General features: G+C 41.5%; 3 protein-coding genes and 1 long non-coding RNA gene across 8 annotated transcripts in view; 3 read left to right on the top strand and 1 right to left on the bottom strand.

Moving 5' to 3' along the window:
• Positions 1 to 15,785, top strand: part of LOC307028880 (uncharacterized protein) — a 178,230-nt gene that overhangs the window by 101,511 nt on the left and 60,934 nt on the right. The gene's annotated exons all lie outside the window — the stretch shown is intronic.
• The window catches only part of vstm2b (V-set and transmembrane domain containing 2B), a 42,816-nt gene that overhangs the window by 11,336 nt on the left and 15,695 nt on the right, over positions 1 to 15,785 (bottom strand). The gene's annotated exons all lie outside the window — the stretch shown is intronic.
• On the top strand, positions 5,752 to 9,358 carry LOC307028363 (general transcription factor II-I repeat domain-containing protein 2-like). The gene is made up of 2 exons (XM_079663317.1): positions 5,752 to 8,003; positions 8,205 to 9,358. Exon 1 carries the CDS (start codon positions 6,170 to 6,172, stop codon positions 7,301 to 7,303), a length of 1,134 nt encoding a protein of 377 aa, XP_079519443.1. The 5' UTR covers positions 5,752 to 6,169; the 3' UTR covers positions 7,304 to 8,003; positions 8,205 to 9,358.
• On the top strand, positions 13,566 to 15,642 carry LOC307028365. 4 transcript variants are annotated; one of them, XR_013804947.1, is made up of 4 exons: positions 13,566 to 13,994; positions 14,300 to 14,380; positions 14,929 to 14,990; positions 15,132 to 15,642. It is a non-coding gene; the product is annotated as an uncharacterized lncRNA (long non-coding RNA). The 4 variants fall into 4 exon arrangements; XR_013804948.1 differs by having other exon boundaries at positions 14,833 to 14,990; XR_013804949.1 differs by having other exon boundaries at positions 13,566 to 14,380.

Genomic DNA, 15,785 nt, shown 5'->3' with positions numbered 1-15,785 from the left:
TTTAAGGTTAACTAAGACATAACGTTTTAACTGCAACATTCAGAGGATGTTTTGAGGATGTTATTAAGGCCTGAGATGACAGAAAGTTTTCTTATAAAACGTTCCTTTAATGTAATATGTTAACAAAGGTGGAACGTTTTGCCTTCAACATTCTAAGGACGTGTTTTGGACGTTGTTGGGTAACACATTAAAGATGTTCTGTTATAGAACATTCACTCAATGTTACATGATAACCAAAGAAGAAAATTTTGAAATTAACATTTGGACAATGTTTTCAGGATGTTATTCTTTTTTTTATAAAACGTTGCTGTTATGGCAAATATTAACACAGTCATGGTCAACATCAGATTTATTTCTAGAGCTCTTTAAAAAACAAACTTGTTGCATTTGTTTGAAAAGGTTGTTTTAAAAAAAATCTGATGTCACCATATTTTCCTTTTGAAAAAAACAAGCTCGTAATTTATGATATTGCATGTTTGCGTAGGCATGTCTGAGTTTCCAGCTAGACATTGTTGGTTCTAAAAAAATATTGAGAATGTTACCATTCATTGTTCTAGGAATGGTTTAATCGAGAAGTTTTATCTTGGTTCCTAGAATGTACTTCTGAAAGGTAGGATAACGTTCTCTAAAAACATTCTTAAAATGTTTGGTGATAACATTGTTCGAACATTATGCCCTCCTATTCTTAAAACGTTTTCAGCAGGAAGTTTTTGTTTGGTTCCCAGAATGTTCTTCTGAAAGGTAGGATAACGCTCTCTAAAAACATTCTTAAAATGTTTGGTGATAACCTTCTTTAAATGTTTTTTTCTCGCTTGAAGCCAGGAAAAGGCTAGTCACTGTGACCTTTTTACCTGTGCTTGACTGGTGATTTGATTTATATGAATGCACCTGCCCATTGCCTGAACAAGTTAGATGCTGCGTATCACAGCGCACTGAGATTTGTGACAAACTGTAAAGCATTAACCCATCACTGTACCCTGTATGCAAGGGCTGGTTTGCCTTCGCTAACTGTATGGAGGCTCAGTCACTGGTGCATTTTTATATACAAAGCTATGTTAGGGAAACTTCCATCCTAAATCTGCTCACTGATCTCACGGCGAATTGTAAGTGGCTACTGCCTGAGATCGCATGCTGTACTTTTATTAAATGTGCCAACTGCTAGGACTGTCTTAAGGAAGATAGCATTTAGATGCGCAGCTCCACTGTCTTGGAATATTCTGCAATTGAAATGGAAACTGAGCAATCTGGTGCCACTAAATGTTTTTAAAGCTCAGTTGGATGCTACTTAATAGGAAGCTGTTGGTACCTGTTATATTTTGTATATTTGTAGGTTTTTTGTGTATATATTGATTATAAGTTCTTATGGCTTCAGCTCCACCCTTTCATATTGAGATTCACTGAACACCATTTGGAACTTCACTACAATTTGAAATGACATTTTGAGAGGCTTACTGTTAAGGTTTTCGATAATGAGAAATATAGGTGTGACCAGGGGCGGAGCTTCAGGGGGGGCTGTAGGGGCAGGGCTCCCCGGGCCCGGGACGGTCGGGACCCAATGGGGGCCCGTCGCCGAGGCAGCAGGCTCCGCCCCCGAGATATTCGCCGGCGGGCCCTGCTGCCTCGCGCAACTGAGTGCACTGACGTTCGTGGTCATATTAGGTATAAAGCATTGTAGCCTATAATATGAGTTCAACTTGTGCTGCTATTTTCACACTCACATTTAACATTAAAACATGAAAATTGCAAGTGAATCCCTTCTATTGTCTCCAAATGTATTTTGGGTAAAATCGTCATCAACAGCCGTCCATCAACATCATACTGAAATGAACGTTAACGTCATCATCAATCACTTGTCATTCAACAGAGCACTGCCAAAGCATGAGCAGTTATAAACACAAAAGTGGAGCTACAAAACGCAAAGAAAAAGATAAAAAGGACCAAGGAAAAGCCAAATTGTCCAAGCTAGATGGATATTTTTTTTGCCCTACTCCTCCTCCTGCGGGAGAAGAACCTGAAGTTGTTGCCACTGCCAGCCGTGTTTCATCCCCGAGCCCCAGCCCGCCAACAAAGTTAGTGGGCGTTAGCCAGATTTACAGGTAGGCTACAATCACGGGCACACACTGTCAACAAGAAAATGTGAGTTTGTGGTAAATGTTGATATCATATGGTTGTTGTTACTTCGTGTAGCTCGGCCGCCTAGCTTATTTCCTTTTCTGTCTCTCGGCTGTAGTGATGATGATAATAGGGAAGACTCAGCAGCTGCTAGTTGCTCGTCTAGAGGAGAGCCAGGCCTGACGCTTGACCAGCCGCACCCCTCCCCCTCCGGCTCCTTACCTGCTGCGCCGCAAGGTGAAGAAGTACCGGACACTGGGAATGAAAGCAGCAACCGGTCTCCTCCTCACGCTACGCCTACGGGTGAAACTCAGACCACGGATCATGATGTGTCCTGCAATTATCCTCTGGAGCGTTTTCCGACTGATCGGGCAAACTATTTTGAAAACATTGAGGACGCCAATATCAAAAGATATATCCTTAAAATGGGCCCATGCAAACCCAAAGGTCCATTTCCCAAAGACAAGGATAACCGTTGCTTTTCAGAAAGCTATTCCCAGCTAGCGGGGAACATTCTCACAACTTTGGCTAACGTTACCTATTGGTTCTAACAAGGTTTTAAAGAAACGTTTTAATCTGATGTTCAAATAACCTTTTTAGGATGTTTATTTGTTCAAATAATGTTCCTATAAGGTTTAAGGTTATCTAAGACGTAACGTTTTAACTGCAACATTCAGGGGATGTTTTGAGGATGTTATTAAGGCCTGAGATGACAGAAAGTTTTTTTATAAAACGTTCCTTTAATGTGATATGTTAACAAAGGTGGAACGTTTTGACTGAAACATTCTAAGGATGTGTTTTGGTGGAGTATAGGGGACAATTTGATGAGGCAAAGTCCGCCACTCTTGCCCTGGCTACTAAATGGGGAAGTCAAACACAGTTTGAAACAACCAGGGCCAGGAAAGTTAAGAGACACTTTGATGAACTTTCTGAAGACAGCCGCCTCACTGACGCAGAGAGCAACTTTCGGGTGACCGTTTTCAATGCATGTCTCGATATAATCATCCAGCAAATGTCCCAAAGATTCACCAGCTTAAATGCAACTGTGAACATGTTTGAGGCAATTCACCCCAACACACTACTGGAAGCAAAGGATGAGGATTTACACCAAGCTGCCCAGCGGCTTAGAGAGCACTACAGTCAGGACTTCGCCGCCAGCTTCCCTGGCCAGCTGCATTCTTTCAGAACCTGTTTCAGGGACCAAATACAAAAACAAAAATCTGTCGCGGATCTGGTAAAAATGCTCATTGTTTACAACCCAGCAGTAACATCTACCTTCAGTGAGATTTGCACAGCCTTCATCTTATTTCTGACTCTTCCTGTCACCGTGGCAACCGCCGAGCGCTCTTTCTCCAAATTAAAACTCATAAAAAACTATTTGAGGAGCACGATGGGACAGGAGACACTGATTGGACTGGCCTTGCTGTCCATCGAAAGTGACCGAGCCAAGAAATTGGACATACAGCGGATTGTGGACGAGTTCGCGGAGCGCAAGGCTCGCCGAGTACCCTTCAAGTAGTGGTGAGTACACTTCAAATTTAATTTGTACAGTAGCCTACTTGTACGTGAATGTATGAGCCGCCGTGCCAATTTTACACTGCTCTGCTCTCATGGTGGCTGCTGGCTGTCCATGGTGAATGGTGTGTCAGAAATGTAGTAATTTTATTAGGCTATATTTTCGTTGTCCTTGTGGTTTGTTGGACTTTATGTCATGTTATATCATTATTATCTCTGATATATATTTCGTTTCTTTACCCTTTGTAGAAACGAAATCTTAAATATTACACCTTTTCTTTAGTTTATTTTCTTTCAAACATTGTTTTAAATTGTAATCTTACTGACTGAGCGACTTTTTACGCACGAGCGTCAGATTACCACCCAGGACTCCCGATATTTTTGTCAAGTTTTATTGGGTTTAAAGGGCCCGGTCATGTGGCCCCGCCCCCCGGCCCGGGTCTGATATGTGCCGCCAGTGGGTGTGACATTAAGAAAATTATTGTTTCTGTCATGAGCAACTGTGCCTGGTGACCGGCTGTAAGACGACAGGCTGGGAACAACAAGACAGCTACAGTACATGGACACTCTTTCAAGGAAACAGCTTCTTCTTGATTGCTTACTTTGTATGTAACAGAATGCAGCGTCAGTATGGTTATAGCAGAAATGCCCCCCTCACTGATGAATTAAAAGTTTATAGGCACTTAATATTTTTGGAAATGTTCAGCCTTGTAACAGGCACACGTGAGCACACAGGACAGTGTGTATCAGCACTGTCACTGAACAAAACAAGGCGAGCCTTGAAGGGGTCACGCTTGAGAGTCCCTTACACTGAAGCTTCTGACTGTGAGCTTTTATGTGCTGTGTCAGTGATCATCCAGAACAGCACTAACATATGTAGGTTACATAAATGAACAGTGGACACATGGCTTCACAAATACTTTGTTAATCATTGGTTTGGGCTTACTGAAAATTGCATGGATAGAAGAGGATGAAATCTGTGTGCAGTAGGGATGTGCATCTCCATCACTGAGGCCGATGCGATGCGCATCTCGATACGTTGCCACGATACGATACATTAACGATACCTTTGAAACACCAGGCGATGCGATACGATACGATTCACTCCTGTTGCGACAGTTCGATACGATTTGATTCAACATTATGCGATTCGGGGCGATACGATGCGATTCAACACGATGCAAAAGAAATGATACTTCAATATGGTACGACAGAGGATTTTTGTTTTATTCCTTATATGCAGCAAATCATACATTAACAAAAAAGTGCTTTACATATTTGGTACTGCACATCCCATCATGCCGTTTATTTTTTTACCTTTAAAAGCTCTCCAGAGTACAATTGTATAACACCTCACAGTTAAACAATGTAAGGATGCATTGCTCATGATTAACAATGTGCAAATAACAGCTACCATAGAGCAATGCCCATACAGCTGCCAGCCTGATGTGCTTAAAACTCAGAGGCTAACTCACCAGTGAGCAGAAAGCAGTGGTTTCTATCTGAACAATAAAGAAAACAAATAACCTTTCACAAACAGGTATTTCATAACTGCTTACAGTAAGGAAGACATTTAAATTATTATTGGCCGTCACAGGCTTCTGTAAGCTAAACACCTCTCTCTGACAGAACACCTCACTGAGTGATTTAACTCATATGTCTCACTTTCAGGTTTCTCTTTTCAGCCGCAGACCCCACGTCGCCTCTTTATGTGCGTCGCTAAGTTCCTCGTACTACTTGTGTACTTTAAAGCGGCTCGGCATCGTTAACAATTTGCGAGTGATTTTTCAAGTTGACCGTCTGTAGTAATAGTGCCGCGCACATATACCATCAGGACGTTACTGATGGGGTGCGGCTGCGGAGTGATACTGTGTGTATGGAAGTCCGCATCTAGGACGGATCTATGTATCATGGCTGTAGACCTGTTAAGTAATAAAGATACCTCATACAAAGGTCTACGGATACCTTATTACTCTCCATGACCTGCGGTCAACTATATAGCACAGGGTTCCCCAGACTACGGCCCGCGGGCCGCATACGGCCCGCCACGCCCCTTTGACCGGCCCTCCACCTCTCTGCACCTCACCATTTGAACTGGCCCAAAGAAGAAGAAAAAAAAAAAAAAATTATAAAATAATTTTAAAAATATTTTATTTTAGTCGTCCAACTTGTTTTGTGAAATAATAACATGACTCTCCAAACGAGGGCGGTAATCGCTGTTCATTCCGTCACCTGAGATTAGAACTCGAGGCCGTCAGTATGTAGTGGCCAGAGCGGCTCTGGTAGTGGCCATGAGCCAAACAGTGGAACTGTCAATCAGATCGCCAGCGCCTCTATCACGCTTTAAAAGCAACGTTATGTAACGTTCTGGTTGACATCTGTTACATTTGCATCTTGTTTTTTTAACACTAAAATATTTTTTTATTAACCATTTATATTTTATATAATTTAATATGTGTGTCTGTATTATTTATATGACGTATGTTTATGACCGAATTTCCGCCACCTTACAAGCTGATCGAAGTCATGCGCAGAAAATATTATGCTACAGTTGAACAGCAGTGTAATGGCGTGCAGTAAAGTGAGGAAAATTGACAGAGAGTGTCGGGTTTTTAAAGAACAATGGACCAAGGATTATTTTTTTGTTCCATGGAAGGACCGTGCCATTTGTATTATATGTAAAGAACATGTGGCCGTGTTTAAAGAATTCAACCTTCGCCGCCATCACGAAACCCGGCACAGAGAGTATGCTAGCTTGAGCGGGCTAGCGAGAGATGATAAGGTTCGGTGTCTGAAAGGCGGACTAGCTGTTCAACAGGATGCCTTCCTTCGTCAATCCCGGGTCAACCTGGCTGCTGTCCGAGCTAGCTACAAAGTAGCTAACCTACTGGCTACCCACGGCAAGCCGTTCACAGACGGAGAATTCGGGAAGGCCATGATGCTGGCTGTGGCCGAGGAGGTGTGTCCCGAGAAGACAGATGCCTTCCGTGGGGTGAGTCTCTCAGCACAAACGATGACGAGACAAATTGAGGAGATGGGGGGAAACGTGTTTGACCAACTGAGAGAGAGAGCTGCAGAATTCAAGTGTTTTGCTTTAGCCATGGATGAAAGTAATGACGTACAGGACACGGCACAACTGTTGATTTTTATTCGTGGAGTCAACACACGTTTTGAAGTGTCAGTGGAGCTGGCATCACTGAGAAGCCTAAAAGGCACAACAACTGGAGAAGACCTTTTTGTCGAAGTGTGCAAAACAATGGGCGAACTTGGTCTGCAATGGGCTAATTTTGCCAGTGTCACTACAGATGGTGCGCCTAGCATGGTCGGATCTACGAGGGGTCTAGTAGGGCGCTTGAACGGCGAGTTCGAGGAACGAGGTCTCGCCCCACCGATTCAAGTCCACTGCCTGATTCACCAGCAAGCGCTGTGCTGCAAAGTTTTGAAGTGGGCGTCTGTGATGAAGGTGGTTGTGCACTGTGTCAACTACATCCGGAAAAATGGGCTGAAACATAGGCAGTTCCAGGCCTTTCTCTCCGAGCTGGGGTCTGCTCACCAGGATGTGCTGTACTACACCGAAATCCGGTGGTTAAGTCGAGGCAAAGTATTGCGCCGTGTCTACGACCTGCTGCCCGAAATCAACACCTTCCTCCAGTCTAAAAGTGAAACGGTACGGTAGCTGACCGACCCGGAGTGGAAATGGGACCTCGCGTTTTTAACTGATGTGACTGAACTGTTGAACCACCTCAACCTACAGCTCCAAGGCAAAGGGAATCTCATCAGCGACATGTATTCCCACATAAAAGCATTCGAGGTCAAACTGCAGCTCCTTGTGCGACAGGTCCAAAAGCTGGACTTCACACATCTCCCTGCCACCCAAAGCTACTGCGCCGAGAAACCAGCCACCCCTTTCCCAGTCGCGAAGTGCAAAGATGCCCTGGAGATGCTGCAGCGAGAGTTCAGTGTGCGCTTCCGCGAGCTTCATGTCAACAACAAAGACATAAGTCTGTTCCAGAACCCCTTTGCTGCTGACATTGACGACGCACTTCCCTCTCTTCAGTTTGAACTAGCCGAGCTGCAGAATTGTGATGTCCTTAAAGACGCATTCAAGCCTGACCACCTCCTTGAGTTCTATGCTGAGCTACCAGAGGGCACTTACCCAAACATTAAACAACATGCTCTGAAGATGTGTACCGTTTTTGGCAGCACCTACACCTGCGAGCAGACGTTTTCCCGCATGAAGCAAATAAAAAATCCAACGAGGAACAGACTCTCAGATGAACATTTGCATCAAACTTTGAGACTGGCAACCACTAGGCTACACCCAGACATCGGACTTCTCACCAGCCAGAAGCAAGCACACAGTTCACACTGATATGGTAAATATACTGATTTTAACTATTACAATTTTATATGGCTGTAAACATGAACTATGATTTTTTGATGAAATATGATTAATGTTTTTAATGAATTTTAATGAATAATGCTACACTGTATTTATAAAATCACATCACAAGGAACAACAGGCAGCATATTTATGTAATTTACTGAATGTGTCCAATGTCATCCCTTTATGCCAGGTTTCCAGGCAGCAAGAGAGGGGACTGCAACTGCTGACCTCAAAGATCACTGCCCATCCATCCTTCCTTCCACCCTGGCTACAAGTACCAATTCAGTTCACCTACTGCACATATTGCTGACTTCCCATTCTGTTACTCTCTTCTAGTTTAACCTGCCGAGGGTTTACTGCTCAGTCTCTCCTCCCAATCTCTTCTCTCAGCATCTGCCTCTCCATCGTTGTCTCTCTCTCTCCCTCTCTCTCCTCTCTCTCCTCTCTCTCCTCTTTCTCCTCTTTATGCACTGCCCCTCATCTCAATCTCCTATTTCAAAGGGATGATAATTGTGCTGTAAAAGTGTTTGGGTGCTCATTGCATTTTCACCTTGAACAAAAAAAATCTCACCTGCATATACAAATAAGAGTTGGTTAGTTGATATATTGTTCACCAAGTTTCTTGTCTTGATGATTTCTCATCTCACTGTAATATAGGCCTACAATTTCTATTGTATCACTCATAAACTGTCAATCACCATGTTTTTCTAACCTTTCCTTGCTATTTTTACATGGTTGTTATTAGAAAATAAAAGGAATACCTGTGGTATTTCAAATTGAAAAACATGTGAAGTACTCACTTCTTTTGCAAATCACTTGTAATGATGAACTATTTTGTGCTAGAAATTATGGCTATAACAGGCAGTGGCCTAGTATACAGCCCACATGATCGATCCCGGCCCCTCATCACAGTCAGGAACGATAATGTGGCCCCCAGAGAAAAAAGTTTGGGGACCCCTGATATAGCATAAATGACTATTACACCGTCTTTCTTGAACAATCCGAAGTGTTGCCAAACGTTTGATTTGTAGGTATTTTTCGGTGCGCTGTGTTTCTCTTTCTCCTCAACTTCCGTGTGTGTTGATAACTGAGACTCTCGTTCTCCGTAGTGGCGAAGCAAATATCAAAGATCGTCTCTGCTGAGCGTTGACAAGATAAGGGGATTTTATATGAATGAATCGTTTTTTTACCGATGCAAAGACGCTACGCAATCGATGCATCGCGAGTTCAACCCGGTTCAACCCAAACTGTAGCCGATGTGCACTCTTTCAACCGGTGCACTCGCATCTTGAACGTTTATGCCGGTGCACCGATGCGAATCGGTGAATCTTAACATCTCTAGTGTGCAGTAAAAGAAACAGCTCTGGATTCATTACGGTTCATCACTTTGTATTGAACGTTTGGCAATTGCAAACATGTTGCAGCATTAACTATAATCAGGTTTTTTTTATTATTAAAAAGTAACAACCTGGAATTATTGCATGCCTCTGCAGTTGTTAGGTGTATATAAGGGGGACAGGAGTGGCAGCAAAGGAATGTGATGGGAACCACATACTGCTGATGGTGACCAAACCAAGGATATGGTCATTGTATTCAAAATGACTGCTGCTGACCTCATTAGCTTTCTGGGAGAGGTGCAGGATGAGTATCTGGATGGAGTTCACCTTGACAAAAGACTGGACTGGAAATCTAACGCTGAGGCTGTTTTTCATCACATGTTGCAGTGTGATCAGTCTCTAGTGGCAACATCAATCCTCTCTGCTGGAGCAGTTGGCATTAGAGTAGCAATACCTATACAATGACCACCTCATCTCCTGTATATGTGTACAAGTAAACTTCTCTCCTTTATTTAAGCTCTTATAAATAGTATGACATGGTCTTTTTGCTAAGCTGCTGTAACAGTACAATATGTCTGTTTTAATTTCACTGCACCACCACATGTCTTGAACCACCGGAGGGGTTTCCTCATTATAACTGCCATGCTTGGAGCAAAAGCCACCATCTGCTTTATTTTTACCTGTCCTGATTAAACTGAACACTTCACTGTTTCCAAGTATCTGCAATCACTGACAGGAAAGAACACATTAGTTCAGCTCAAGTGTAGAAGAACTTGCCACATTTATCTGCAGAGAATTATGCCCAGGTGAGTCACGCACACTGTGCTCTTAAAGGGGCCCTATTCTGCTGATGTTCAGGTGTATATCAATATGTAGTGTCTCTCTACTACGTCTGCGGAGATAAAGTAAATGCATTAAAGGAGATATCTACCTTTAAATACAGTGTTATCAAAAGAAAAAGTTTACATTAAAGTATTAACACCAAGAGGCACAAGGTTAGTGTTAACTGTAATATCAAAATGTGTCCTGTTTCGTTTATACTGTTTTACAACTTTGCTAACTATTTGCAGTTCACTTGTTTAATGGTATGCTAAAGTGATGCGAATATGGATGAAGCTTTCATTTATTTGTTGTTTTGTGTCTTTGTATAGCTCTTGCGTAGACTTTTGGAGTGTTCAATACATTTGAAATCATCAGTCAAGTGCACGACCATCTTTCGGAGGGATATGCTACCCTTGGTTTTCCGGTTTCCTGTTGTTAGCATTCCAGCTTCACAGTAGCATGCAGCTAGTATGTTCTTGTGTGTGTAGTTAAATGGAAAATTAAGTGTGGAGTTCCATATTAAACACACCGCCTCCGACTCCCATTCATCGGCTCTACAACACGCACATTTTTTAATTTAAATCGCAGCCTATTGCGGTTATTCAATCGCACAAGCTGATATCGCGATTTCGATTGCGATTCGATTAATCGTGCAGCCTTAATGCGGTGTCTTTAGTAGGGCTGTCCCCAAACAGTCGATTCATCACTAGTCAACTAATTAAGTTTGAATCGGGCAATTTTTCATTTATCGATTAGTTAAAAAAAAAAAATGTGTATATATAAAAAAAATAAAGAAAACATCCGTGCGCTGCATGTGCTATGACGCGTCAGCTGGGAACCCTCAGACTTAATTCAGAGCGGAGCCTGGTCATTAAGTTAATTTGGTCGGGCAGGAAATCCAAAGTGTGGATCTTTCTGAGTAAGTAAAGGACGAGCAAAAGGTCTCCCCCTGCCTCCCATCAGAGCGCAGCTTCCTGAATGCCGGCTTCAAAACACAGAGCTTAATTATCCCGACGACAACGTGTGTTACTTTCTCAGAATCGGAGGAAAACGGCAGCAGTAAGTCAGGCAGTAGCCTAGCTTTGTATCAACATATATAGACCTATAATATATACTCATTCTGACCTCAGAAAACGATAAAGCTTTAATTTCTTGATCAGGGCGTAATGCGGAGGGATTTTTGCCGACGCTCATATTTTCAGTGTTTCTGTTTCCTCTGTAGTATTTATTGGGTTGTTATATTCACATATGAAAAATAGAAACTAGAACTAAATGTTTCGTGTGTGTCCTCGCTGCTTGTTCACACACCATAAGAATCCTTACCGGAGCTCCTGCTGTTTATATCGCTGCATCCGTACACTTTGACTCTCATGCACTCTCATTTAATTTATATTTCAAATGTTAATTATTACAGTTTTATTTTATATTTTATGTGAAGAACAACGTACCATGCTGTTATAATAACGCTCTTTATCAGCCTTTGAAACTGAAACCATTTTGGGAGAGAAAAAAATTATAAAAAAAATATATATATTTATAATGATAATGTATCATAAACGTGCGACGATTAGTCGACTAATCGCCTTAATTGACGACTATTGGTCGACTAGAAAAATCTTTAGTTGAGGGCAGCCCTAGTCTCTACTTTAATGAGTCCTCTCCTGCTGATGTTCAGGTGTATATCAGTATGTAGTGTCTAGGGATGGGTACCGAGAACCGGTACTAAGTCAATACCGGTACCTGATTGGACGGTATCGGTTAAGCTGCTGGACAAACGGTGCTGCTATCGGTATATGTGTTACGTCTACTTCCTTAGTTTAACTTTAAACCATTCTGGTTGGTTGGGAACCCTCATCCCGTGTGATGTATCCGGTTTGAGACCCCTCTGATTGGCCACTGTTAATGCCACTCGTCATGTCTCTCAACAGCGCTCTTATTATTGTTGTGAGACTCCCGCAGGCATTACAATGTTTTAGTGGCGATAGTGCAAGGTGCAATCTATGTACTCAATTAGTTGCGTGTAAAGAGGGTAACACAAGCAACTTAATGAAGCATTTGCAAATGAGACACTCATTGAATCTAAGACGGTGCTCGCGATACTGCTAGTGCTAGCGGGCTTCCGCCGCGCCGTGTGTAAATGTGAGCTGAGCGAAGGCTCGCAGGCAGGTTAGCTGCTGCGCATGGGTAATATGTTTTGTTTACCTGAGTGAAGTCTTGCAGGCACATCACCTTGTCTTTTTTTTTTTAGTTTATTAACACTGACAGTGTGTTAATGTGAGCTCCTACACCTATAATAATTTGGCCTTTCATTGCTTCTGAGAAAATAATGTATAAGTTATACAGTTATTTCTGCAAGAAAATTACAATACAATTAGTGTTTAATCTTCACATCTTGTATTTATGTCTATAATTTTGAGCACCAAATTATTGAAAAGCATCGATAAAAGTATAGAAGAAAATACCGATACCGATAAGCAGTACCGGTACCGGTACCGGTATCGATAAAATCCTAACGATACCCATCCCTAGTAGTGTCTCTACTTTAAAGAGTCCTCTACTGCTGATGTTCAGGTGTATATCAGTATGTAGTGTCTCTACTTTAAAGAGTCCTCTCCTGCTGATGTTCAGGTGTATATCAGTATGTAGTGTCTCTACTTTAAAGAGTCCTCTCCTGCTGATGTTCAGGTGTATATCAGTATGTAGTGTCTCTACTTTAAAGAGTCCTCTACTGTAGCGCTGCAACAAACGACTAATTTGATAATCGATTAATCTATCGATTAATGAAACGATTAATCGACTATTCGGACTATTACTGTATGCCTTGCACAATTTCTCAAACACTCTTATTTAGCCATCAACTTTTAGATTTAGCTTGAGGTTGTTTTAGGCATGTGGAAACTAACAATGAAGACAATAAAGATGATTACGTGATTCAAAAATACATATATTATTAAATTAACTAAACACATTTTGAACAAAATTAACATTGCTTTTTATTTAAATTAAATAAATAATATTTCACATCAAAAGAAACAACGTTTTAACAAATCTTATTAAATAATGTGATGACAGAATTGTAAACAGAATAGCTGAAACTTTAACAAAATAAATAACTCAGTTACCTCTAATCATTAACCCATGTTTGTATAATGTAGTTAACTCCGTGTGTTGCTGTTAGCATAAAACCTGAGGTGGAAACGTTACTCGTGGATGGGGCTACAGAGCTAGTAGAAAGACAGTCGAACCCGGTGCATTCCTCCGTCTGAATGTGGTGCACTTTTGCTAAATGTTTAGACAAATTGCTTGTGTTACCGCCCTTACATGCTAAACTCTTATTGCACTTTTGGTAACGAGGATTTTCCGCATCGAGACGGGTAAAGTTTAACCATACCTTGGAGCGCGTTCTCTCCGCCATCTCCGCAGTGTGTTGCTGCCATGGATGTATAATAAGAACTGAATACAGCGTGGGAGGCGGGGCCTCATTCATTCCTATGAGAGTTGCTCATTAGCACATGATGATAAAATGGCCCAACTTTCGAGAGAGCGAAACATCACAGATTACCCGGCATGCCTGAGAAGTACCCGTATGTGCACTCATAGTGCATGCGCAACTTTAACCATGCCCCCAAAATGCTCGTTCACATCAAGTACGTCAATTTGCGTACACGTAACAGCACCGCGCGTTCATGACAGCATGGCACTGGATTGATATATGATGGAGTTTGATATTAACGAGGCGGCCGCGACAGTTAGCAGCTAGCGGCTAGCTAGTAATTAGCTCTTAGTAGCTCTGTACGTGTTTTCTTTTCCTTATAACTGTTGTAAGTAAACATATTTATTCTATATCTTCTTCTATATGTGTATGAGCTCTGTACGTGTTTCTTTTCCTTATGACTGTTCTAAGTAAACATATTTATTCTATGTTTCCTTCTATATGTGGATTTAAATGTATGTCACAGTCCTCTGTTTATTTATTGTTAAGAAACGCAACACATGGTTTTCAACAGTGGAACGATTTATGTGAATGTCAACAGCAACATCCCAAGCTTCTTTCTAGCCAATATTCATTATGTTGTATCTGTACCTTCAACTGTAACTGACCAATTTGGTGTATTTTGTTTGCAAGTCCGTGTTCAACATACTACTTGGAGTACACTTAACGCGGCACAAGTCTGTAATGAACATGGACACGCAAAACTCTCAACAGGTCAGTTTTTTTTTCATATCTGATACCAAATCTTGCTGAAATATTGCCACACTGGAGATGTATAGTGTATGTAGTTAAGGGTTTAGTTATTGTACATTTCAATTGTGTTATTTATGTTAAATGTATTCAATGTATTCAATGTGTTCAATGTATTCAAAGTGTTAAAATAACTACCCAAACATTGTATTTGTTTGGGTAGTAAATGTTCATTGTTCATTGTATATGTAAGTTATTTATATGTATGTAAGTGTTGTCTCGTGTGTATGTACTGTTTGTGGTCGTTGTTGTGCCCTCACTCGTGGCCTGCACCTTGACGTGGTGAGTGGGCTTTAAAAGACAGGCCATTTATGTTTGAAATATCATGCTAACAAACGTGCAATTACAGAATTGAATGATAGTGGTTAAATATGTTCATGTTTTGCTGACATTATTTGTTATCCTTTTCCACATAGCCTCTCAGATGGATTCCTGTTTCATCTGTTGGTTTGCCACTGTCCAGTTTTTGCCAGCTTGCTCCCTCTCAGAAAAGTGCCATCTTCTGTCAACAGGAAGAACTGTTGAACACTTGTCACTATATGAAGCTCAGCGCAAGTTCTTTCAGGAAGACTGGGTATGTATACATTCACTCCGCAGCTGCTTATAATCAGCTCATCACGGGCGCTGTCTTTAACCTATTACATTCACCTCATTCTCCAGCAGCCAATCACCGAGCTGCAGCCAAACTTTAAAATGGTTCTCCTCTCTCCTGCAGTCAGCTGTGATTGCAGATGTTCATGCTGCCGCCCGCCTGCTCTCCACCCACCTCCGTTCATCATATCCAGAGCCAGGAGAGCTAATCCAAAGACCTCATCACACCTCCTCTTCATCCCATCTCCTCATCTAATCCAGATCTTCAGCATCATCATCACCAGTGTCTAGACCCCGGGGGGTTCCCTATATGCTCACGGCTTTTCCCCCCTTAGATATAAGATTTCAGGATCGGGGTCTAATCGCCAAAGACTGAACATTTATCATATGACATATGTCAATAAATGTTCTTTAAACAAAATGAAGTCTCTCCTGATTGAACTGTCTGGACCCAATCCTCAACTTATTTTCAAACCATGAAATGCCTTCAGAGGGCTTTCCTGTTGATCATGTTTGGTGGATGTTTTTATATAATAATTGCAATCAATATTATATATATATTACCTTTTAATCAATATAAATTGTATTTACATTTGTTATCACTATTTGTTCCACCTATGCCAGCCATCAGAGGTATAAATGTGTTAACTGTGTTAATCTCTTTTAGGTTTCATTTCTTATTTTTGTGAATTTCTATATAAAATGCTGATTTCTACCTGAAATGCTTATGTATTTTTAATTACATTTTCGTAGAGCTTTGACTTTTTCAGCTGAATAA

This window comes from Notothenia rossii, assembly GCF_949606895.1.
Source record: "Notothenia rossii genome assembly, chromosome: 2".
Lineage (NCBI taxonomy): Eukaryota > Metazoa > Chordata > Actinopteri > Perciformes > Nototheniidae > Notothenia > Notothenia rossii.
Note: the sequence above shows the minus strand (reverse complement) of the source record. Positions and strands in the feature narration are given on the sequence as shown.

Excerpts from the sequence above, each read along its gene's own strand:
- LOC307028363 (XM_079663317.1), top strand. The coding sequence starts at position 6,170 with ATGCTACAGTTGAACAGCAGTGTAATGGCGTGCAGTAAAGTGAGGAAA.